Source organism: Callithrix jacchus, chromosome 6 (assembly GCF_049354715.1).
Source record: "Callithrix jacchus isolate 240 chromosome 6, calJac240_pri, whole genome shotgun sequence".
Lineage (NCBI taxonomy): Eukaryota > Metazoa > Chordata > Mammalia > Primates > Cebidae > Callithrix > Callithrix jacchus.
Window position 1 is genome coordinate 79,091,642 of NC_133507.1, and position 24,657 is coordinate 79,116,298.

The 24,657-nt window shown below is 41.0% G+C and overlaps 1 protein-coding gene across 1 annotated transcript; it reads left to right on the plus strand.

The window, feature by feature from the left end:
• The first annotated feature begins 454 nt into the window (after positions 1 to 454).
• Positions 455 to 12,483, plus strand: RBM43 (RNA binding motif protein 43). The gene is made up of 4 exons (XM_002749452.7): positions 455 to 583; positions 6,200 to 6,410; positions 8,956 to 9,044; positions 10,393 to 12,483. Exons 1-4 carry the CDS (start codon positions 464 to 466, stop codon positions 11,149 to 11,151), a joined length of 1,179 nt encoding a protein of 392 aa, XP_002749498.5. The 5' UTR covers positions 455 to 463; the 3' UTR covers positions 11,152 to 12,483.
• Positions 12,484 to 24,657: the final 12,174 nt, after the last annotated feature.

Here is a 24,657-nt window from a genome sequence, read left to right on the forward strand (position 1 = left end):
GAGTAGCTGGGATTACAGGCATGTGCCACCACGCCCGGCTAATTTTGTATTTTTGTAGAGACGGGGTTTCTCCCTGTTGGTCTAGGTGATCTCGAACTCTAGACTTCAGGTGATCCGTCCGCCTCAGCCTCCCAAAGTGCTGGGATTACAGCCACCGTGCCTGGCTGCGTTTTCTTCTTTTTAAAAATCAACTCTGTTGTTGTTGATGCTGCTTAGCCAAACGAGTAAAAACAAAATTGCAATCATTGATGCATCACTCAGAGAATCCCCAAACTTCCTGTCGAGGAATCCTCTCGGCCTCTCTCCAGCGGGCTTCCAAAAGTTGCAAAACTACCGAGGGCGCCTGGCCAGGCGCTGGCAACAGCACTCCGGAGTCTGAGCTCCCACCCAGAGGCCACAAGGTCTCTCAACAGCCAGGACCGGTGGAAGGGCCGCCCTTTTTTTTTTTTTTCCCGTATTCTCCATGGGAGCGGGAACAAAAAACGAAACCAAAACCTGCCTGCTCGGTCCACTCCCCACCCAGCGCGTTTCTCTGGCTGTGGGCTTCCTGCGGCCGCCGAGGGCGCGTTTCTGCTCTGACATGGCAAGTTGCTTTTGCTTTGGGATTTGCGGTGCAGTTCTGTGCCTGTACCGTCGCCATGGTCCCCTAGAAAGGCGCGGAACAGGGCGGGACGGCCCAGCGTGCAGGGCTGCGCGGGAAGGGGTGGCGCGCGGAGGGGCCCTGGCGGACCTGGGCGCGCAGTCCACCCCGGCGGGCAAACGCAGGTCAGCGGTGCGGCACCTTCCCGGGTGGCGGCACTGCGCGCTCCTGAAATTCACATTCGGCGGTGAGGCATTCGCCCGCTCCAGAGGCGCAGGACGGGGCTCACACTGCAGGGGCGACCGGGACGCCACCGTTTCGTTGAGAAGTTGCTTCGCAGGCTGTTAGGGCCTAACTCTTGTCCTCCCACGCCTCGGGGCAGCAAAAGTGCACCGATTATCCGGAACTGGAGGCCACAGCTGCCTTTTGCAAAGGGCTAGTAAGAATGATTCGAGCCAAGGACGCAAGTCAGGAAGACATCCTGATGTCTTCTGTCTGCCTTGGTGCGAATTCTTATCTTCTGTGGTCTTAGTTCTTCCTCCAGAGACACAAAGAGCGCCGTGGTTTTACCATCAGTGCTGGTGAGGAAGAGGAGTTAGCAAATTCAAAATTTAGCCATCTATGTTTTGTTTTGTTTCCATCAATCGCTTAAAAGCCTTGGCAAGGCCTTTAATTCCTGCTCTGAAACCGTAGAGACCCGGAAATGCAAAAGCAACTGTGAGAGGCGATTGCGTTTTTGTTGACCTTGTGGCAGTAAAGGCATCGTCAATAAAAATAAACAACTGATTTTGAGAAGATTAATATAAACAAATGCAGCAAATGAATCTTCTGATTGTTTCTTCCCAGTGCCTTGCTTACAAAAGTAAGAATATACATTATGCTTTCTGGTAAGATGGCCAAGTTTGTTGTAACATAACATTGATGCAGGGAAAAGCGCCATCACCTACTATCTCTTACCTAAAAGCTGCTCTTGTGTCAGAGTTCTTGAAAGGACTGTCTTTCTCTAGGACATTTCTTTATCTTAATATTGGGTAGAAGAGATTAATAAGTGTCATTATTCATAATTGACCTCAGTAAAATTATCTGTGTTAGCCATACTTTCTCCAACCTATGAAAGGAAGTTAAGGACAAATATTGGCAGGTCACTGAAGTACTAATTCATTAGATGATTCATAGAAACTATTTCTTACAAAACAAAATTTACATCTTTTTTTTTTTTCTCCTAAAAATACTGGCTCAGGGAGAAGTTTCTTTAATTTTAAAGATTAATTACATGTAGACATTTGAATGAAGAAATATGGTATTAGTACTAATGAGGACATAGAACTGACGGAAGATTTTCTGAGTTTAAATTGATTGCATGTTTTTCTTTGATATTGTTGGGGAGCAGAAAACTATCTCCTGGCAGGGCACGGTGGCTCACGCCTGTAATCCCAGCACTTTGGGAGGCCAAAGCAGGCAGATCACTTGAGGTCAGGAGTCTCTATTAAAAAATACAAAAATTAGCTGGGCGTGATGGCAGCCAACTGTAGTCTCAGCTACTCGGGAGGCTGAGGTGAGAGGATCACTTGAGTCCAGGAGGTGGAGGTTGCAGTGAGCCAAGATTGTGCCATTGCACTCCAGGGTGACAGAGTGAGACTCCGTCTAAAAAAAAAGAGAGAAAAAAGAAAATGGTCTCCCCAAAGAAATAAAAACAAAGGCCGGGCGAGGTGGCTCACACCTGTAATCCCAGCACTTTAGGGAGGCCGAGGCTGGCAGATCACCTGAGGTCAGGAGTTCCAGACCAGCCTGACCAACATGGAGAAACCCCATCTCTACTAAAAACACAAAATTAGCTGAGCTTGGTGTTGGTGCATGCCTGTAATCCCAGCTACTCCGGAGGCTGAGGCAGGAGAATCGCTTGAACCCAGAGGCGGAGGTTGTGGTAATGCCATTGCATTCCAACCTGGGCAACAAGAGCGAAACTCTGTCTCAAAAAAAAAAAAAAAAACTAGAAAGAAAGAAAGAAAACCAAATGCAGTGAGTCAATCTTCCGTTTCTCCCTAGTGCTTTACTTAGAAAAATAAGCAGTTTTTCTTTATACCTTTTTGCTTTCTGATATGATGGCTCTGCCTTTATTCTTAAGTTGACAGGGTTGAGCATTTCTATTTTTTTGTATTTAAATATGGTTATATTTAAATCTTCAATATTTTTATTTTTATTTTTGAATCAGACACTCACTCTGTCACCCAGGCTGGAGTGCAGTGGTGTGATCTAAGCCTAGTGCAACTTCCACCTTCCTAGTTCAAGCAATTCTGGTTCCTTAGCATCCAAAGTAGCTGGGAATTACAGGCACCTGCAACCACACTCAGCTAATTTTTTGTATTTTTAGTAGAGATGGGATTTTGCTATGTTGGCCAGGCTGGTCTAGAACTCATGATCTCAAGTGATCTGCCCACCTCAGCTTCCCAAAGTGCTAGGATTACAGGTGTGAGGCACTGCACCTGGCTTTCTTTTTTTGAGACGGAGTTTTGCTCTTGTTACCCAGGCTGGAGTGCAATGGCGCGATCTCGGCTCACCGCAACCTCCATCTCCTGGGTTCAGGCAATTCTCCTGCCTCAGCCTCCTGAGTAGCTGGGATTACAGGCACACGCCACCATGCCCAGCTAATTTTTTGTATTTTCAGTAGAGATGGGGTTTCACCATGTTGACCAGGATGGTCTCGATCTCTTGACCTTGTGATCCACCCGCCTCGGCCTCCCAAAGTGCTGGGATACAGGCGTGAGCCACCGCGGCTGGCCCTCCTGGCCTTTTTTTTTTTTTTTTTTTTTTAAAGATTTAGCGGGTTTGGTCTAAAAGTGAAAAACTGATAATGATGTAAACAGTAAATATTGATTAGAGCAGGTCCCAATAGTGTGCTGTGATTACTTTTATCCTTTTGGTTCAATGTTATGTGTATTTTTCCTTTTCTACTTCTAGGAAAATATTTCCAGGAAATGGGTCAAATGTATTTTTTCTTCCTTTTTTTTTTTTTTTGAGATGAAGTCTTGCTCTGTAGCCCAGACAGTCTGGAATGCAGTGGTTTGATCTTGGCTCACTACAACCTCCACCTTCCGGGTTCAAGTGATTCTCCTGCCTCAACCTCCCAAGTAGCTGGGACTACAGGCATGTGCCACCACACCCAGCTAATTTTTGTGTTTTTAGTAGAGATGGGGTTTCGCCATCTTGGCCAGGTTGGTGTCGAACTCCTGACCTAAGGTGATCTGCCTGCCTTGGCCTCCCAAAGTGCTGGGATTACAGGTGTGAGCCCCTGTGCCCGGCTTGCATTTCATAGTTTACTCAAAATCCTGCAAATACTTTAATTTTCTTAAGATTTTTAGGCTGGGGCCCCTTTAAATCCCAGAAATGGGAGAGAACTTGCTCTGGGATATTCATGCTAGCAGGTTCTCTTTGGAGTGTTCATTCAGGCAGGTTTTTTTTTTTGAGACAGAGCCTTGCTCTGTCACCCAGGCTGGAGTGCAGTGGTGCTATCTTGGTTTACTGCAGCCTCGATCTCCTGGGCTCCAGTGATCCTCCTAACTCCACCTCTGGAATAGCTAGCTGGGACTACAAGTGTGTACCACCACACATGGCTAATTGTGTGTGTGTGTGTGTGTGTGTGTGTGTGTTTGAGGTGGAGTCTTGCTCTGTCACCCAGGCCGGAGTGTAGTGGCGCGATCTGGGCTCACTACCACCTCCTGGGTTCAAGCAATTCTCCTGCCTCAGCCTCCAGAGCAGCAGGGGTTACAGATGAATGCTACCACGCCCAGCTAATTTTTTGTATTTTTAGTAGAGATGGGGTTTCACCATATTGGCCAGGGTGGTCGCAAACTCCTGACCTCGTGATCCACCTGCCTCAGCCTCGCAAAGTGCTGGAAATATAGGCATGAGCCACCGTGCCCAGCCAATTTTTTGTGTTTTTGATAAAAACCAGGTTTCATCATGTTGGCCAGGCTGATCTGGAACTCCTGGCCTCAAGTGATATGCCCACCTTGGCATCCCAAAATGGTGGGCATGAGTCACTGTGCCCAGTTAGGCTTTTCAGGCTTTTTTTTTTTTTGAGACGGAGTCTTCCTCTGTTGCCTAGGCTGGAGTGCAGTGGTGCGATCTCAGCTCACTGCAGCCTCTGCCTCCTGGGTTCAAGTGATCCTCCATCTCAGCCCCCTGAGTAGCTAGGATTACAGGTGCCCACCACCACGCCCAGCTAATTTTTGTATTTTTAGTAGAGATGGGGTTTTAACCATGTTGGTCAGGCTGGTCTGAAACTCTTGATTGCAGGTGATCTGCCTGCTTCTGCCTCCCAAAGTGCCAGGATTACTTACAGGCATGAGTAACCGTGTGCAGCCCAGGGTTTTTTTTTTTTTTATGGTAACTTTCCTGATTCTGACAATAAAAGTAGGGGGATGTGTTTCTTACTGTTTCTCTCTCTCTTTTTTTTGAAATGGAGATTTGCTCTGGTTGCCTAGGCTGGAGTGCAATGGTGTGATCTCAGCTCACCACAACCTCTACTTCCTGGGTTCAAGCAATTCTCCTGCCTCAGCCTCCCAGGTAGCTGGGATTACAGGCGTGTGCCACCACACCAGACTCGTTTTGTATTTTTAGTAGATATGGGGTTTCTCCATGCTGCCAGGCTTGTCTTGAACTCCTGACCTCAGGTGATCTGCCTACCTTGGTCTCCCAAAATGCTGAGATTACAGGCATGAGCCACCATGCCTGGCCTCTTAACCGTCTTATGTACTTTGGACTCTACGATTTAAAGAAAACATACAGCCACCTTCAAATACTATATTTTATGGTTAGTTTGACTTATTTTTAATTAATAGTTTTTAAAAATTTATGTTTTTGGTCTTTTCCTTTGTAACTTCTTCCATTATTTTTAGGCCTTCCTAAATCAGGCAAATATTAACCAATATTTTCCACTTATTAAAAAAAGGGTGGCCAGGCATGGTGGCTTATGTCTGTAATCCCAGCACATTGAAAGGCTAAGTCGGCAGATCACTTGAGGTCAGGAGCTCAAAACTAGCATGGCCAACAGAGTGAAACCTCACCTCTACTAAAAATACAAAAATTAGCTGGGTATGGCAGCAGGCGCCTGTAATCCCAGCTACTTCAGAGTCTGAATGGCTGAATACTTGAAGCTGGGAGGCAGAGGTTGTAGTCAGCTGAGATTGCGCCACTGCACTTCAACCTGGGCGACAGAGTGAGACTGCATCTTAGAAAAAAAAAGGGTTTAATTTTTACATTTAACTGTCAAATTCATATGGAGTTTGTAAGGCTGGTTGCCTTGCTGGGAGTCAAATGGACACATTCATCACTCTCCGCGCCTGATAACTGCGTCATCACCCGAGCTCATTATCTGGCTTCCCCACATTTTCAGAAAAGGGTTTAATTTTTACATTTAACTCTCAAATTCATATGGAGTTTATGTTAGTATATGGCGTGAGGCAAGGATTTACTCCCCTACACCCCTTTTAAAAAAGTATGTAACCAACTGCACCAGCACTTTTATAGAATAAGATATTCTCTCCACTGGAGTGTGATGTTGCCTTTGTTAAGTAGAGTCTTGTATGTTGAAAGAGTAACTTACTGTTTCTCTTACAGGCATCAGTTTTGAATGTCAAGGAATCCAAAGATTCTGAAAGAACAGTTGTAGTTGCTGGTCTTCCAGTTGGCCTTTTTATTGATCAATTATTGGTCATATTAGTGAAGAAGCACTTCCAAGACATTAAGAATGAGGGTGGAGATGTTGAAGATGTGATATATCCAACAAGAACCAAGGGAGTTGCATATGTAATATTCAAAGAAAAGAAAGGTATTTCCAAATCACATTTTTGTAATTTTAGAAATACTTCTTCAATGAAATTTGAAAATTACATTACATTAAAATGATTCATGGAATTGGTAAATTTTAAAGTAGCTTTTTTTTTTTTTGTGAGATGGAGTCTTGCTTGGTTGCTCAGGCTTGAGTGCAGTGGTGCGATCTTGGCTTACTGCAACCTCCACATCCTGGGTTCAAGCGATTCTCCTGCCTTCGCCTCCTGAATAGCTGGGATTACAGGTGCCCACTGTCACACTGGCTGATTTTTCTATCTGTAGTAGAGATGGGGGTTTCACCATGTTGGCCAGGTTGGTCTCGAACTCCTGTCCTTAAGTGATCCACCTGCCTCGGCCTCCCAAAGTGCTGGGATTACAGGCATGAGCCACCATGCCTGGCTAAAGTAGCTTTTATTAAAAAAGATTTTATTGTGAATATACAAGTGGCATGATAGTGCTTTAGGAAGAAAAGATATGAAAATGGCTCATGATAAAGTGACTGGCAAATTCTTGTTTCTGTATTTTGAATCTGTCTATATCTTGGGGTGAAAGTGTTACATTTTATTTTAGAAAACCTGTAAAATACAGACAAAATGGAGAAAACCCCCACAAAGTTTATATGTAATTTCATAAACAAGATTACTACTTCGGGAATTTTCAGGTAGCTTCAACTATATATTTTAGAATAAATGGATATTTTAGTATAGTATCTGTCTTATTACTGGCAAAGTTGAACTGAGAAGTGTGGCTTGGATCTGAGATCCGATTGACCCATTCTCCTCCCTACACCTAATCCCTGACTTAGATGGTGAGAAAGTTGGGTTGGCAGAGCACACAAACCCCTTCAGCCTCACGGAATGGGCAACCTTCTTTATTAGAGGCTGGCAGAAAATACATTGCCAGAGGAAAACAAGTCTCTGTGCCAGCCTCTTAGAGGTGAACATACCATATTGAGGGCAGGAGCAAGGAAGAGCTTGCTTTGCTTGAGGGAAGTCAGAGTCCAGAGAAAGATCCAAGGCATATGGATTTTCAGTACCTTTAGCTGTCACCATTATTTAAATAATTCCTTCTCATTGGGGATGTTCAGGTAAGGGATGGCAGGAGGGGCTCAGGGGCTCATTGTTTCTCTAAGGAGATGGTAGCATTTTTGAAATTTAGTATTTTATATGTTGAATTGGCACCTCAGAGAGAGACCGAGGCCTCGGTGATTCATTCATAAATATTTTCTGAGTACCTATTATTTACCAGGCAACATGCTAGGCCTTGAGGATACAGCAATGAGTGAAATAGACAAAGCCTTTTTTTCTTTTAATGTACATCTGGACAGATACTAAACAAATAAATCTATAATATGTTGGGTGCTTTATTTGTGTAAATTTTAGATATTTGTTTATTTAACTTTATATTTATGATTATACATTTATAAATAACAAGATATAAAGCTTGAACAGAGGCCTGAATGAAGTAAGGGAATGATTCATGCAGATAAGTGGGGGGAACATTCTAGGCCAGGGAAGGACTCGTAGTTCTGTGAGTGGGGAGCATTCTGTGTGTGTGGAAGAACAGCAAGGAGGCCTGTGTGGCTGGCTGGAGGGCAATGAGCAGGGGGAGAGTGATAGGCAATGTGGTTAGATGGGGCCAGTTTATGCTCAGTAACCACTGGATCATGGCAAGGTGTCTGGGATTTTCTTCTGGGTGAGAGGGAAGGTTTCACATGGGGGATTAACAAGATTGGACTGCCTTTTCTTAAATAAGCAGCATAGCAGCTGTTTGAAGGACAGGAGTTACTACTTATAATTGGCTTGTTAGGGCAGTAGCAGGGCAGGTGATAAGAACTGGTGGGTATTCGGGACATGTTGATGGATTAAATGTCATTTTCTGTGGTGGAGAACACTGGGGATGGAATATATTTGGGAGGGAGATATTTATCAAGAGTTCAGTTTGAGTCAATGAGATGCCTATTAGGATAATGAAGTGGAGAGTTCTACAGGCAGAAGGGAGAAAGATTGAGGCTGAAGATAGAATTTTGAAAGCAATTCATGTAGAGATGGTGTCTAAAGCCATGGAGATTGCTGCAGTCTCCACCCAGGGGACGGGTATATGTTAGCAAAGAAGCATGAGCCTGAGGTCCAGGTCTTGCCAACGTCTAGAGAATGGGAAGAGAGGAGGATTAGGAAGGAGACTCAGCAGGTCAGCCAATGAACTGGGAGGAAAACCAGAACAGTATGATATCTTGGATCAAGAATGTAACATCTCCTTTGACCGGAAAGAGATGGGGATATACCTTTATATTTTTGTTTTTTATTCATGCATATAATACCTTGTATGTTTTATAACATGTGATTAGGATCATATTTACACATAAAATAAATTTCAATATGTTAAAGTGCAACAAAAAAGTGATTTGACTGTTGAATTTAGAGGAAAAATATAGACAAAATTGTAGACATTCTTATATAATATAATTGAGTATGTCCATTTTTATTAAAAAATTATTAGTGTATCATGCCATAAACACTTCTGATGCCAGTGTTTCCACTTAGTTGCAGAGAATGTCATCAGACAAAAGAAACACTGGCTAGCAAGGAAGGCTGGACACACTGAACTCACAGTCTCTCATTTTAGTGACAAGGTAAGGTGTGATGCTGAAGGTGTGCTGATAGTCCTGGATCCCATTTCCTATGTCAGGAGACACGAAGTGCTCTCACTCCATGACTTCTAGGAAAGAAAATGTAAACTCCCTGAGTCAGTGTTAAAGGCCAACCCTGGCATTGGTTATTATTGCCTCCTCTGTTTTTATCTTTATATGTGTGTCAATGCTTTATTTTAAAAAAACATATATTTCTTAAGACAAGGTCTGGCTGTCATTCAGGCAGTGGCATAATCTTGGCTCACTCTAACCTCTGCCTCCTGGGCTCAAGTGATTCTCCTGCCTCAGCCTCCCGAGTAGCTGGCTGGACTACAGGTGTGCACCACCAGGCCTGGCTAATTTTGTAGTTTTTGTAGAGACAGGGTTTCCCTATGTTACCCAGGCTGGTCTCAAACTCCTGGACTCAAGCAATCCTGTCACCTCAGCCCCACAAAGTGCTGGGATTACAGGGGTGAGTCATCATGCCCAGCCTCGCTTAATGCTTTTAAAGTGATGGTAAGCACTTATACTGTCATGGATGATGCCACGTACCAACCTAAACAATTAGAATGAATATTAAAAAGGGGCTTTGAAGAGATAGGAAGTAAGAAAAAGAGGAAAAAGTTAAAGTCATGGTTTACTAACTTGATTCTTTTTTTTTTTTTGAAACGGAGTTTCACTCTTGTTACCCAGGCTGGAATACAATGGCGTGATCTCAGCTCACTGCAACCTCTGCTTCCTGGGTTCAAGTGATTCTCTTGCCTCAGCCTCCCGAGAGTAGCTGGGATTACGGGTGCATGCCACCACATCTAGCTAATTTGTATCTTTAGTAGAGACAGGGTTTCTCCATGTTGGTCATGCTGGTCTTGATCTCCCGACCTCAGGTGATCCGCCCACCTTGGCCTCCCCAAGTGTGGGATTACAGGTGTGAGCTACTGTGCCCGGCCACTAACTTGATTCTGTAAGACACTCAAAGTTGTGTGCAGCCATCTGATGAACTTCAGACTGGAGGCAGGAACGACTCTTGGGGAACCCCAATCCAAGCAGCACCAGAACAGTTTATATGTATGGGTTCTGCATAAGACTGTTTCAAAAAAGAATTGTGCCTCTAAAAATTATTTGAGCACGTCTGTTTTGGGGTATGTGATGAGGGACTGTGAATCCCAAATTGAACAAAATGGGATCACTGTGATGGGCCACCCTGGTGCAAGGAATCAGAAGTCTGGGACAGGCAACTGGGGCCTGGTTTAATGCAATTTCAGCAAAGGCAAGAAAGTGGCAGAAAAGAACATGTTTATGTAGTCCCTCCTACTAGGCAGTACTATTTTCATTTCTCTCTTTCTAATTTTAGATCTTCAGCTCTGTAAATGCCATCCTTGATCTTTCTGTTTTTGGGAATGAAGTTACTCTAGAAACTCTGGTAAAGGACCTGAAAAAGAAAATCCCCACTTTAAGCTTCAGTCCTTTGAAACCCAATGGAAGAATCACCGTGGAAGGATCATTTCTGGCTGTCAAGAGGCTCAAAGAATCTTTGCTAGTAAGAGCAAGCTCTTTCTTAGAAAAAAACAGAAATTTTACCAGTGAGGGAAGAAAGTGGAATAGACGAAATCCCCAAAAGAATCTACAGAGAAGTAATAACTATTTGGTGTCAGTCAGGACCTTAGTACCTGAGACTGCTAGAAATGGAGAGATGCTTGTGCTTGACACAGACATTTTTCTTTACCTGAAACACAGGTGTGAATTTTATGAAAGCACACTGAAAAAATTCCACATTCTTAGTGAGGAGAAAATAGACGGTGAAATCACCACCATTTACTTAAAAAACTTTCAAGTTGGTTCTCAGCCAAATAATGCAAAACATGTAAAAGAGCTCATTGAGGAATGGTCACATGCTCTTCACTTAGAGCTTAGAAAAGAGACATTTATTTTGAAAGGAAAGGAAAATAGAGAGAAAAGAATGATCAAATCAGCATGTGAACAATTAAGTTCGAGATACCGTGGAGTCCTGACGAGCTTTTATAGGACACACATTGACATTATAGGATCTTCTTCTGACACTTACCTGTTTAAAAAAGGGGTCATGAAATTAATAGGACAAAAGGTTAGTTAATAAAATCTCAGCAATATCGTGTTAAGGGCTGCTTTCTCTTGCTGAGCGGTGAGCATTGCCATGAATGAGGCTAGCTTTACACACCCTATTTCATTAATCCTTATGCTTGCTCAAACTTCCTTGTCAGTGTTAGCAATCCTCATGTTATAGTGAAATAAACTAAGATTTGGAGAAGTTAAAACACTTTTCTGAAGTTATCCAGTTGACAAGGAATGAGGCTGGGGCTTAGCCTATTCTATCTGATTACAAAGATAATATCAAAGGAATAAAACTTTGAAAAAAACTCACCAAACTTTGAAGGAAGCTTTCTCTGTAACTCCAAATGATTAGAAAATGATAATTATTAAGAAGTAGCCTTAACATATGAGAAGTTTGAAAGATGATTATTATGCCATGGGCAAATTCTTTTTTTTTTTTTTTTTGAGACGGAGTCTTGCTCTGTCGCCAGGCTGGAGTGCGGTGATGCAATCTCAGCTCACTGCAACCTCCGCCTTCTGGGTTCAAGTGATTCTCCTGCCTTAGCCCCCTCAGTAGCTGGGATTACAGGCATGTGCCACCACGCCCAGCTAATTTTTGTATTTTTAGTACAGACGGGGTTTCACTATGTTGGCCATGATGGTACTGATCTCCTGACCTTGTGATCTGCCCGTGTTGGTGTCCCAAAGTGCTGGGGATACAGGTGTGAGCCACCGTGACTGGCCACCATGGTCAATTTTTTAACTTTTGCAGTTTGTGTTTACTCCATGTAAAATTAGAATACTGGCAAAAATCACTTGGGAAACTACTTAGATGGAAAGCATTTCTGATGTACACAATCATTATTTGACTAAATTCTATTGTTTCAAGGCTGCTGGCCACATAGGATGTTTTTACTACTACTTATTTAGCCCAAGTGCCTACATAAAATGTTATTTCTTTTGTTATAATTCTGCAAGTTGATCTTATGAACTGGGTTATTCTTGTCACACCCAACTAAAATAGTCAAGAAGCTAGGGGGGAAAAATACTTGGGACACATAACATTGCTTCAAGAATGTAATTCTCTGTGAGCCTGGCTACTGAAACTGCTTGCCGTAACCTGAGACCAGTTTTGTCTATAGCTGCTGAGATAACTTGCTGTAACTCTAGACTAATTTTTCCCTATAGCCATTGCCCACCAATTGGAGCTTGCCAGCTCCTCAGAGCTTTACTGATACCAATGAACTTTCTCTTAAGGCCACAAGTAACATTCTTCTTTTTAAATAAAACCCTCAACCTTCTCTTTGTTCTTTGGACATACTAAAGATCACCTAGAATTGAAATTCTTTCTTCTGAAATAAAACATTTAAATTTAGAGTTTTGTGTGTACATTTTTATTTTGACTTTGACATACATGGTATCAGAAGTGGGACACAAAGCCGACTCACCTAAGGGAGAATCACTGGCCATTGGAGCTATGGCATGAGGCATCCATATTGAGGCCCTTTGAAACCCCCACATTCCCACCACTCTTACAGGTCCCCCTTTCTCCCTCCAGTGATTATCTCTTGGACAGAACTCTCAAATACGTTTTGAGTTCTGTTTTATTTGGAATATGGTTCAGAGGGGTCTTTCTCCTTCTTGTTTGGTAGATCTGTTGGGTAGTTATTTTCCCTCTGTTGACCTCGGTGTCATGGATTGGACCTTGAGATTTGGGTGAGGGAATTTTCCCTTTCTTTGGAGAGGGCTTATCCTTACTGGTAAGTATATGCTTTTTTTTTTCTGTCTGGCCTTGTATCTATTTGGCCTTTGTGTATTCAGTGCTTGCATTTAATTAGCTTTTATACAGTTGGCATTAAATCAAAGCAACTATAAAATGAGCTCTCAAAGTTCAAAGGCATGTCAGAATATTTTCTAGAACTCCAGCTGATAACATATTCAAACATTATTGGAATCCTGTAGTCTGTTGTTGTTAAAACTAAATGAAAATATGGAGGCTATAAAATCATATACTCCAAGTAAGATATGCATATCTCATTGATATCCTGAGGCAAAAAAACAAAAACAAAACAAAATACATTCATGATGCAAATATTGCCTTGTTAAAAAATACTGTCGGCTGGGCATGCTGGCTCACACCTGTAATCCTAGCACTTTTGGGAGGCTGAGGTGGGTGGATCACCTGAGGCTGGGAGTTCAAGACCAGCCTGATTAACATGGAGAAACCCTGTCTCTACTAAAAATACAAAATTGGCTGGGTGTAGTAGTGCATGACTGTAGTCCCAGCTACACGGGAGGCTGAGGCAGGAGGATCACTTGAACCTGGGAGGTGGAGGTTGTGGTTAGCCAAGATCACACCATTGCACTCCAGCCTGGACACCAAGATCGAAACACCATCTCAAAAAAATAAAAAATAAAAAATACAGTCTCAAAGGTGGCTGAAACTTTTTCTTTCCCAGACCTTTCCCCTCCCCTTCTTATAATTCCCCCGCTTTATCCTTCACTAAACAGCTATTCTAACATACTATTTAATAAAAACACTTGAAAACCAGCAGATAGAAAGTCATTTTGACCTTAATGCTGTTTTTTTTCAAGCAAAGATTACATTCCATTGTAAAACCTTCCCTATACAAAAAAGAATGGCATCATTCTTATCTTCAGTGGCAAAGAATTGAGTCCAAGAAAATATTGTATAAACCGTGTTAAAAATCACTCTCGTCGTTTGGTCCTCCTCACATAATTCAGCCAACTTTCACAGTTAACTATTCTTTGTTCAATTTAGTGCATTGGTAACTGAGTCAAACTGCTTTGTCCCAAATTTCATTCACAGTCTTTATAAGATTACCTATTAAAAAAGCTTAAAGCTTATCCTTAGTGCATTTTGTCAGAAAAATAATTTGCATCTGATAATCTTTATAAACTGGTAAATTTACGAGTTTTACTATATTGCGACTAAAATTCTAAAGTTCTAATATGTTTATGTGTATGTATGTATATTATGTTGTATGTTGTATCTACATAAAATCTGGTGTAGTCAGAAATCCCTTAAGAAATTTTATTCTGATTGGTTTAAATAAATGAGCACTCATATAAAATGTATAGTAATTAACCCCCCAATTTTTTTAGTTGATGTGACTTAAGTTAATCTTTGATGAAATAATTGGTTTTAAAATTGTGGATAAAATAAGATTAGAAAATGTCTTCAAAATTGTCAGCAGACATTTTTATCTGGGTTTACTGGTCACACAGTTTTATATTTGCCTTTGCTAGATGTTTTAAGATCATAAAGCCTAAAACAAAATGATCTTTGTTTATGTAATTTTTAAATAAATATGATTAGTTTAACATTGTTGATTTAATAAAAATAGCTATAACTTCTGAGTTATCAACAGGCTGGCCATTTTTAACTTTAAGGTTCTTACTTAAATGTTAATATCAAGATAAACACTTGATGTTAAGTCTATAAAACAAGTTAATAACAAAAATGCTAGTTCTATCTCAATTTTCATAAATCTAGGAATAATAATTGAAAAATAAATAAATCCTGTAATTATAAATAAAATAAACACTTATGAATGAGCTCTTCATGTAATTTAAAAATCTTAAAATTATGTCAAATGAAACTCATTAAATGTCTGCATCATATCTAGATTTAAAAAAGAACAAATTGCCATATACATAGATGTTTGTTCTTAGTTTCTTAAGTTTTGTAAAGGGACTAAAAGTATTTAAGTCTATGAATCAAAATATAAATTTAGGAAAATACAATTGGTATATTTAAAAGAGATGGTAAATTTTCATCCTAAGATAAAATAATTGGTTGTCAAAAATCTTATTTTTTATTTTTTGAGATGGAGTTTTGCTTTTGTTGTCTAGGCTGGAGTGCAATGGTGCAGTTGTGGCTCACTGCAACCTCTGCTTCCTGGGTTTAAGCGATTCTCCTGCCTCAGCCTCCCAAGTAGCTGGGATTACATGTGCCTGACATCAAACCTGGCTAATACAATTTTTTTTTTTTAAATTATAGGAGTAAGATTTGGGTTTGAGGAAAATCGTAAAAGGTCTAAACAAGTCAAAAAAGATTTATAAAAGATGGACCTTATGAAAGAGGATTTATATGTGATGACGTTGGCCAGGATTGGAAATAAATTTCTTATATGTTTTCCAAAATTTAAAATTGGTGTCAGGTGTTCACTAATACAGAACAAGAGTCTAGTCCCCTCTACTTAAAACAATAGAGTTTTTTTTTAAAGTATTCATCTGCTTTTATTAAAATTGCAAGTAGTTTTAATTTTTAATTCTAAAATCAGTTTCTTTATAGCCATCTTCTTCCTGAGATCTATTTGATTTCCCTAACTTCAGGTTAAAAATGCTCTCTTCATTTAAAATGGTAATTTCATTCCTTGAGGTGGAGTTTTGCTTTTTAAATTTTCAGATTTATAGCTCGGAGATTTGACTTTTTCTGTATCTCACTGAATGTGATTTGCAGGTCATATAACATTGCCATCAGCTTTTTCTCCCCTTGAGAAGGCATAGGACGATAACTTTCTCTACTCTTGGCTTTTATCTTGATATGTCTAAATTGTTCCATGTAACAAGGAAATTTCCCTTGCTGTTACTAAGGGACCTGTATTTTCCTGCTCAAGATACTGGTTTTTCTTGTTCACAATCCTCTGTAATACTCTGTACCTTCATAACTTTGGACACATTCTTCCTGTGTCTAATTAAATTCAAGTAATCTTTCATCAGGCTCAGCTTCCAGGTTATCTAAATCTCCCATGAGGAGAAATGATCACATTGTAGCATTTTTTTTTCTCTCTTTTTGGTAGCTGGCTGAAGAAACAAATATTTTACATCTTATCAAGGTAATTTCCTGTGTTGTCCTTATTAGATTTTGATTACTTAAAGAAACTGAGCCTTAAAGGGTTAAGGTTTTTACATCCATGTCACTTTCTGCACTGTTTTTGAAGTCTTTAGTTTACCACCCTGGTTGAATGAATGACTTATTTTACAGGGTCCTCTGATTCTGTTTTGATCAAGTGTTTTGGATCTTTTAACATCTTTGACAAACTTCTCCAAAATGAAATTCTAATTCAAGTCTCTTTAACTGAGAATTAACTTGGGATTTTCCAGTTGGACCCCTGGAAAGCCTCAAAAGATGTATCTCTTAACTTGTAGAGATATTAAATAATTAGGCTTACTAGGTAAATTACATAAGAAACATTGTCAAATGATAAGGTTATAGTAGATATCTTTTAGTTGCATTTATGGGTATGCTGTTGATATTTATTCTTTGGTGTTTTGTTTTGTTTTGAGACAGAGTCTTGCTCTGTTGACCAGACTGGAGTGTAGTGGCTCAGTCTCTGCTCTCTGCCGCCCGGATTCAAGTGATTCTCCTGCCTCAGCCTCCCAAGTAGTTGAGATTACAGGCACCCACCACCATGCCCAGCTAATTTTTTTGTATTTTAGTAGAGACAGGTTTTTACTATGTTGCTCAGGCTGGGTCTCAAACTCCTAAGCTCAGGCGATCCACCTGCCTCAGCCTCCCAAGGTGCTAGGATTACAGGTGTGAGCCACTGCACCTGGCCTGCTGATAATATTAATGTTTTAAAAATTTATAAACTTGTAGAAATCTAATATGTTACGGTCATAATTTTGGTTGTTGTCTTAAAATACTATATGTAATAGACACAAGTAAATTTCCTTGTTAAACTTTCATCATATTTTTAACCATGGCCATTCTAATTTTTTGTCATCCACAGTTATTGTTTTGAATTCTTCTCTAAATACATTTACAATCAGATTTATGGAAAAGACTCCAACAAGCACCCTTAAATACAGATTTCTGATAACTTTAAGATCAATGGACTAAGTAAAAATGTCCAGAGGCCAGGCGTGGTGGCTTATGCCTGTAATCCCACCACTTTGGGAGGCTGAGGTGGATGGATTACCTGAGGTCAGGAGTTCCAGGCAAGCCTGGCCAATGTGGTGAAACCCTGTCTCTACTAAAAATACAAAAAATTAGCTGGGCATGGTGGCACGGGCTTGTAATCCTGGCTACTTCGGGGGCTGAGACAGGAGAATTGCTTGAACCTGGGAGGCAGAGGTTGTGATGAGCAGAGATCGTGCCACTGCACTCCAGCCTGGGTGACAGAGTGAGACTCCAACTCAATAATAAAAAAAAAGGCCAGAGCTCTAATAAAAAAAGACCTGATGGATTAACGAAACTACTTATGGACATTAAACACAAAATATTGAATGCATGAGATTGAATAACTGATGAAAATAATGTTTTTATGATATTCATTTAAAACATTATTGGTTTGTTACTTAAATGACTTGTTTTCCAGATTTAAGAAACCTTTCTCTCTAAAGCTATCTATAACTTACAACAACTTCGTCAAGTATATTTTTGTCAACAAAGATAAAAGCATTTGGCTTTTTTTCTCCTTCTTTCCTTCAGAAGTTAAAAACTATTTGTGAATATTCTTATAGCAATATGTTTATTTGTATAGGTCCAATAAAAATTTGCTCTTTCTTCCAGCTGGGCATGGTGGCTCACACCCGTAATCCCAGCACTTTGGGAGGCTAAGGTGGACAGATCACCTGGGTTGGGAGGTCAAGACCAGCCTGGCCAACATGATGAAAACCTGTCTTTACTAAAAATAAAAAAATTAGCAGGGCCTGGTGGTACATGCCTGTAGTCCTAGCTACTTGGGAGGCTGAGGTAGGACAATTGCTTAACCCAGGATGCAGAGGTTGCAGTGAGCCAAAATCATGCCACTGTACTCCAACCTAGGCAACAGAGCAAGATGCTGTCTCAAAAAAAGAAAAAAATCTGCTCTTTCTTCATACCAGAATACAATAGGAAACATTGGTTATATTATCCAGGCTTTGACTGAAATATCATATTTGAAAATATGCACAAAATGCCTGACTTCAAGGATTCTCAGGCTTACAACGAGTAAATGAAAACTCTCATTTCTTGGCTGACTCAGAAACCTTAAGACTTAAGTAAAATATAAAGTCTGCCTTGGTTTGTTTTCCTATTCTCAAGTGTTTTTTTTTGTTTGTTTGCTGTTTTTTTTTCTTTGAGACGGTTATTTTTTTTTTCTTTGTTTTTTTCTTTTGCTCTTGTTGTCCAGGCTGGAGTGCAGTGGCATGATCTTGGCTGACAGCATCCTCTGTCTCCTGGGTTCAAGCAATTCTCCTGCCTCAGCCTCCTGTGTAGCTGGGATTACAGGCATGCGCCACAATGCCTGCTAATTTTTTGTATTTTTAGTAGAGACAGGGTTTTACCATATTGACCAGGCTGATCTCAAACTCCCAACCTCAGGTGATCCACTCACCTTGGCCTCCCAAAGTGCTGGGATTACAGGCGTGTGCCACTGCTGTTGACCTGCTTGGTTTTTTTGAGACAGGGTCTTACACTGTTGCCCAGACTGCAGTGCAGTGGTGCAATCACAGCTCACTACAGTGTTGACTTTCTGGGTTCAAGTGATCCTCCTATTTCAGCCCCTGAGTAGCTGGGACTACAGGAGCACCATCATGACTGGCTAATTTTTTTTTTTTTGGTAGAGATGGAGTTTTGCCATATTTTCCAGGCTGGCTTTGAACTCCTAGTGTCAAGCAGTCCTCCTGCCTCAGCCTCCCAAAGTGTGGGGATTACAGGCATGAGCCACCATGCTTGGCCAAGTGATTTTTAAATCTAAGATTCCTATATGATCTATGTAGAAAAAAAAGTCATGTTTCAAAAAAGTGGGGTTAAGCGGTGGGCACTATTAGCTTTAACTCCATATATTGTTTTCAAGTTTTTATCATCTACCTATGGGCTAGACTAGGTCCTAAATTCTTCTGGGTTCCTTCAGTCCAACTTACTTTCATAAAATTATTCAAACAAGAACTGGTCTTTTTCTCAAGCCCTATCAAGTAAAATTAGACAAATTTTAAGGAAAAAGTCTCGTGCCTAATGTATGGACTACACAAAAAGTTCACCAAACTGTCTGATGCTAGAAGCGAAAACATTCAAACTGTAAACCAGGACGAGAAGTTTATGTTTTCCACACTATAAACAGCTTTACTTAAGGTGTTGCATTAGTTCATTTTCATACTGCTATGAAGAAATACCGGAGCTGGGTACTTTACAAAGAAAAAGAGGTTTAATGGACTCACAGTTCCGCATGGCTAGGGAGGCCTCACAGTCACGGCAGAAGGCAAAGGAGGAGGAAAGTTCCTCATTCCATTTGAGACCACCTCAGCCTGGACTTTTTGGTCAAAACCATTCAATAAGTCTCTCGGCAGCTCCAAAATTTCCCACACCTTCCTGTCTTCTTCTGAGTACTCCAAACTGTTCCAACCTTTGCCTGTCACCCAGTTTCAAAGTTGGTTCCACATTTTCAGGTTTTTGTTTTTTTTTTTTTTCTTCTGAGACAAAGTCTCACTCTCTCCCCCAGGCTGGTTCCTACTTGTATGATTTCCTCCATTGTAGGAAATTCTTTCTGTTAAGATAAACTCAGGTAATAAGATAGTCCTCTCTTTTATATTCTTGTTGAGCAGGTTGGTCAGTAATTGCTCTTAGCAGAAAGGCACAAGACATGTTCCCTGAAAGTGCCTGAAATGATTCTATCTAAATGCCTATCTCTTGACTAGGTTTCACCAGTGAGGTGAAAATCCCTTGTGAATTAATTTGATGGTTATGAGGATTTTGGTATTTGGTTAGTGTCAGCTGTAGGAGACTACCCAGAAATTCTTTTTTTTGAGACGGAGTCTCGCTCTGTTGCCCAGACTGGAGTGCAGTGGCACAATCTCAGCTCACTGCAGCCTCTGTCTCCTAGGTTGAAGCGATTCTCCTGCCTCCCAAGTAGCTGGCATTACAAGCATATGGTGCCATGCCTGGATAATTTTTATATTTTTAGTAGAGATGAGGTTTTGTTATGTTGGCCAGGCTGGTCTGGAATTCCTGGTCTCAAGTGATCTGCCCACCTCAGCCTCCCAAAGTGCTGAGATTACAGATGTGAGCCACCACCATGCCTAGCCTACTCAGGAATTCTTAAGGTCTATAAGGAGTATATCACTAACATTGTGATTAGTAGAAAATACTATATACCATGTATATTAAGACTGTCCTGCAGTTAACATATTCCTACTAATGCCGACAAAAGCAGTAAGAGTATAATATGCCACCTTTTAATTTTCTATAAATTCAATATTGGAGGAAATTATCCTAATACATATTTTACTGATTGAGGTATTATGAATATTAAAGAATAGGGGCATTTGAGAGTGAGTAGGACCAAGGATATGGAATACTGTATAATGCATTTCCTAAAGTTTTTATGTTGGAGAAATCTGTTTAAAATAAATAATATGTGATTGCATGAGGAGAATAAAATGGTAAAATATAAGAAGGGTAGCATTCTCGAGGGATGAGCATGAAGCTTGGGAGTAACAACTTGTTTCTGATGAAAATAGATGTTTATGGGTTAACAGTTTAAAGTTTATTAAAAATGCCAGCCAAGAGACAGCTTATCCACATCCTTTTCCCCTATAGAGTGAAAACCCACAGTTTCCTTCCCTCATTCTATAAGTTGCCAAACACATTGGATTCTGTCTCTACAGCACCCCTTGTATTTGTTTCTTCTTTCCTGTTCTCTATGACACTAGTCAGTTGTAGTGTAATGGGTGGTTTGATTGCCCTGTGGATGACAATTCAAGAACCACAACCAAGGAGGATTTAACAAGGGGATTATATTGTTGGCAACAAGGAAGGAGGACACTGGGGATCCATCCTTAAAGCAGTGCTTCCCTGAACAACAGTGAAATCAGAGCTTTTATTGGGCTGGTTAGCCACGTCATTGTATCAAGAGGTGGAGTAAAGGCAGTGCAGGCACAGTTGCCCGATCATGCTTCTACATATACTGCATGTATAGAAAATGGTGAGTAAACTCCTTTCTAGGCAGGCTTTTTAGTATAGTAATGAACTGAATTGGTCAAAGTTCGTGCCCAACTCACATGTCTCTGAATCCAACTGCTTTTTGTTTTTCTAGAATTGAGCTTCTTCCTGGAACTTTTTGTTTTCTTGAAACAGACTCTCCTTCTGTTGCCCAGGCTGGAGTGCAGTGGCCCGATCTCCGCTCACTGCAACATCCGCCTCCCGGGTTCGAGGGATTCTCCTGCCTCAGTCTCTTGAGTAGCTGGGATTATAGGCATTGGATTAAGATCAGAATTGTGTTTTTAGTAGAGAGGGGGCTTCACCATGTTGGCCAGGCAGATCTTGAACTCCTAACCTCAAGTGATTCACCCACCCTGGCCTCCCATCTTTCTGTAATTTTTTGAAACAAGAACTCAAGGTGCAACAGTTACAGGTGGATACTTTTGCATTGCACATACCCAAAAACCTGGGGATCCTGGATTACATAATGAGTTCCTTCTTGGATTATTGGAAGGGTCTTCTAAGTGGGCTTCCTGGCTCTAGTTGGCCCCAGGCCTTTAATTCATCCTGTACACCACTACCAAATTCATGTGTCTGAAGTGATTCCTGGTATTCTGGAGGCTTACACTGGAGGTCTGGTGTTAATTGTCTCACTTTGAAATTTCACTGCAGTATTTAACCTTATATTGTCTTTCTCACCCATTTATAGCATGTATTTTCTGAAAGGTATAGCTTACTCATGCCCACAAAAATGTAGTATTTCATCATGTACTCACTGACACTATTTGTTTTTTTTTTTTTAAAAAAATGTTAATGTTTAGCTGGATGTGAGTAACTTTCCCTCTTCCTGAGGACTAAGGTCTGACTTTTTTATCTTACCCAAATTCCTATATGAGGGGTCTGGGGAGTCATGCCCTACAAACCATAAATTCTCATCAGACAGGTTTTATTTAACCTTGTATATTAGGACTTACTTTCCAATCTGAATCTGGCATAACAAGGAATAAAATCAAAATGTTTTACCCCAAAAGATATTTCCTTGCCATACCTTGAAATTGCCCTGTCGTCTCTTGTGGCAAAAATCCACATTCTATAGAGAATCCCCTTTCCCCTTTGCCTCCTTCTTCCTTTCCAGATCCAAGAGATGGTCATCTAAAAGTGAGGCACCCTTTTAAGTCTGATAAGAAACATTTTACAACTTGCTTTCTCTGAAGTCTGCTAAGAGATTTCTCTGTATAATAAAACTTGGTCTCCAGGATCCTTTATCTTAACCTGAACATTTCCTTTCTATTGATCCCAGGTCTTCAGATAAACTCATCAATTGTCAACCAGAAAATGTTTAATTTTACCAGTAGCCTGGAAGCCCTTCCTCTGAGTTGTCTTGCCTTTCTAAACCAAACCAATGTATTTCTTAAGTGTATTTGATTGATGTCTCATGCCTTCCTAAAATATATAAAACCAGGCTGTACCCCAACCACCTTGGTCACCTTGGGCACATATTCTCCGGGCCTCTTGAGGGCTGTGTCACAGGTCATGGTCACTCATATTAAGATCAGAATAAATCTTTTCAAATATGTTACAGAGTTTAACTCTTCGTCAACACCCCTGAAGCTAGTAGGCATCATTTACTTACAGGCAGTCTTATGCGTTAGAAGGACACCGCCTATACGGCAGTCAGAGCAGAGTGGTTGAGGGCATAGGTTTTGTAGCTTGATAGATCTGAGGCTGAATTTTGGCAACGCTGATTACTGACTTGTGACTTCCATTGCACATCTGTAAAATGGGGATAATAGCCACTGTCAGATGTGTGAACTGGAGCAACTCCATCTTGAATAGGACCTGGGTAAAATGAGGCTGAGGCCTACTTGGCTGCATTCCCGGATGGTTAAGGCATTCTGAGTCACAGGATGAGAGAGGAGGCTGGCACAAGATACCTGCCATAAAGTCCTTGCTGATAAAACAGTTTGCAGTAAAGAAGCCGGCTAAAACCCACCAAAACCAAGATGGTGACGAGAGTGACCTCTGGTCATCCTCATTGCTACATTCCTACCAGTGCCGTTACAGTTTCCAGATGCCATGACAATATCAGGAAGTTACCCTATATGGTCTAAAAAAGGGAGACATGAATAATCCACCCTTGTTTAGCATATCATCAAGAAATAACCATAAAAATGGGCAACGAGGCCAGGTGCAGTGCCTCACACCTGTAATCCCAGCACTTTGGGAGGTGGGCCGATCGCAAGCTCAGAGATCAAGACCATCCTGGCCAACATGGTGAAACCCCATCTCTACTAAAAATACAAAAATTAGCTGGGTGTGGTGGAGGCTGCCTGTAGTCCCAGCTACTCAGGAGGCTGAGGCAGGAGACCCACTTGAACCCGGGAGGCAGAGGTTGCAATGAGCCGAGATTGCACCACTGCACTCCAGCCTGGCAACAGAGGAAGACTTCATCTCAAAAAAAAAAAAAAAAAGAAAAAAGAAAGAAAGAAAAGGCTGCTCTCTATGGAGTAGCCATTCTTTTATTCTTTTACTTTCTTAATAAACCGTTTTCACTTTATGGACTCGCCCTGCATTCTTTTTCTTGCGCTAGATTCAAGAACTCTCTCTTGGTGTCTGGATCCGGCCCCCTTTCCTGTAACACTGTGACCTCTTAAGATTTCATGACAATCAGGTGAAGTCCTCAGCCTGGGGCTGGGCTTCTTGTAACTAATGGAAGCCGTTCCTAATTCCTGCCAGTCAAGGGAAAGAAAGTGATGCAGTTCAGAGTAATACGGGAAGACAATTTACTTTTGCTTCAGGCATTTTTCTGTAATAGAAAAACATGGGAAGAAAGACCATGCTTGATATTACAAATTTCTTATCTCGCAGATACAGAGGCATAACTGAAGCAGGGTTTATTGTTTCACAACTAAGTTTTGAGCAGTAATATCAGAATTCTGTCCTGATGTTTTTCATGCCCTAGGGCAGAGGGAATGGTTTCTGTCCTAGCTGAAGGCAACAGGCGACTCCAGCTTCTGAGAGGGCAGAACTCTGGTTTTATTACGTTAAGGAACTGCCAGGTTCTTCTTTAGTCTGCAGTATTTTAAAGAAACAACGGATAGCTACATACCAGGTAGCAGGAGAAAAGAAAAAGCACGGAGATAGTTCTATGTAGTGCCTCCAGGTGTGTGTATCAGAGTAAATTCTTTTGTTTTTCAAATTTTCCCTCTGATTTCTTTTTTTTGAGACGGAGTCTAGCTCTGTCGCTTAGGCTGGAGTGCAGTTACTCGATCTCAGCTCACTGTAACCTCCGCCTCCCAGGTTCAAGCAAGTCTCCTGTCTCAGCCTCCCGAGTAGTTGGGATTATAGGTGTCTGCCACAATGCCTGGCTAATCTGTATTTTTAGTAGAGGTGGGGTTTCACCATGTTGGCCAGGCTGGTCTCAAGCTCCTGATTTCAAGTGATCTGCCAATCTTAGCTTCCCAATGTGCAATTTCTTTTTTTTAAAGCAGAAGCAGAGTTGGACTTCTGCGGTTGGCTGTTTACTGTGAACCATGCCATGTGGTCAGAAAATTGCTTTAACCCTTTTAACTGATCCATTCTGTTTCACCACTGCCAAAAGACAAAATTACAACAAATTTA

Bases quoted from the DNA above. Each gene is read 5' to 3' on its own strand.
- RBM43 (XM_002749452.7), top strand. From the start codon at position 464: ATGGGAGCGGGAACAAAAAACGAAACCAAAACCTGCCTGCTCGGTCCA. The intron at 584-6,199 runs GCAAGTTGCTTT...TTTCTCTTACAG, and splicing joins CGCGTTTCTGCTCTGACATG to GCATCAGTTTTGAATGTCAA. The intron at 6,411-8,955 runs GTATTTCCAAAT...GTTTCCACTTAG, and splicing joins AATATTCAAAGAAAAGAAAG to TTGCAGAGAATGTCATCAGA.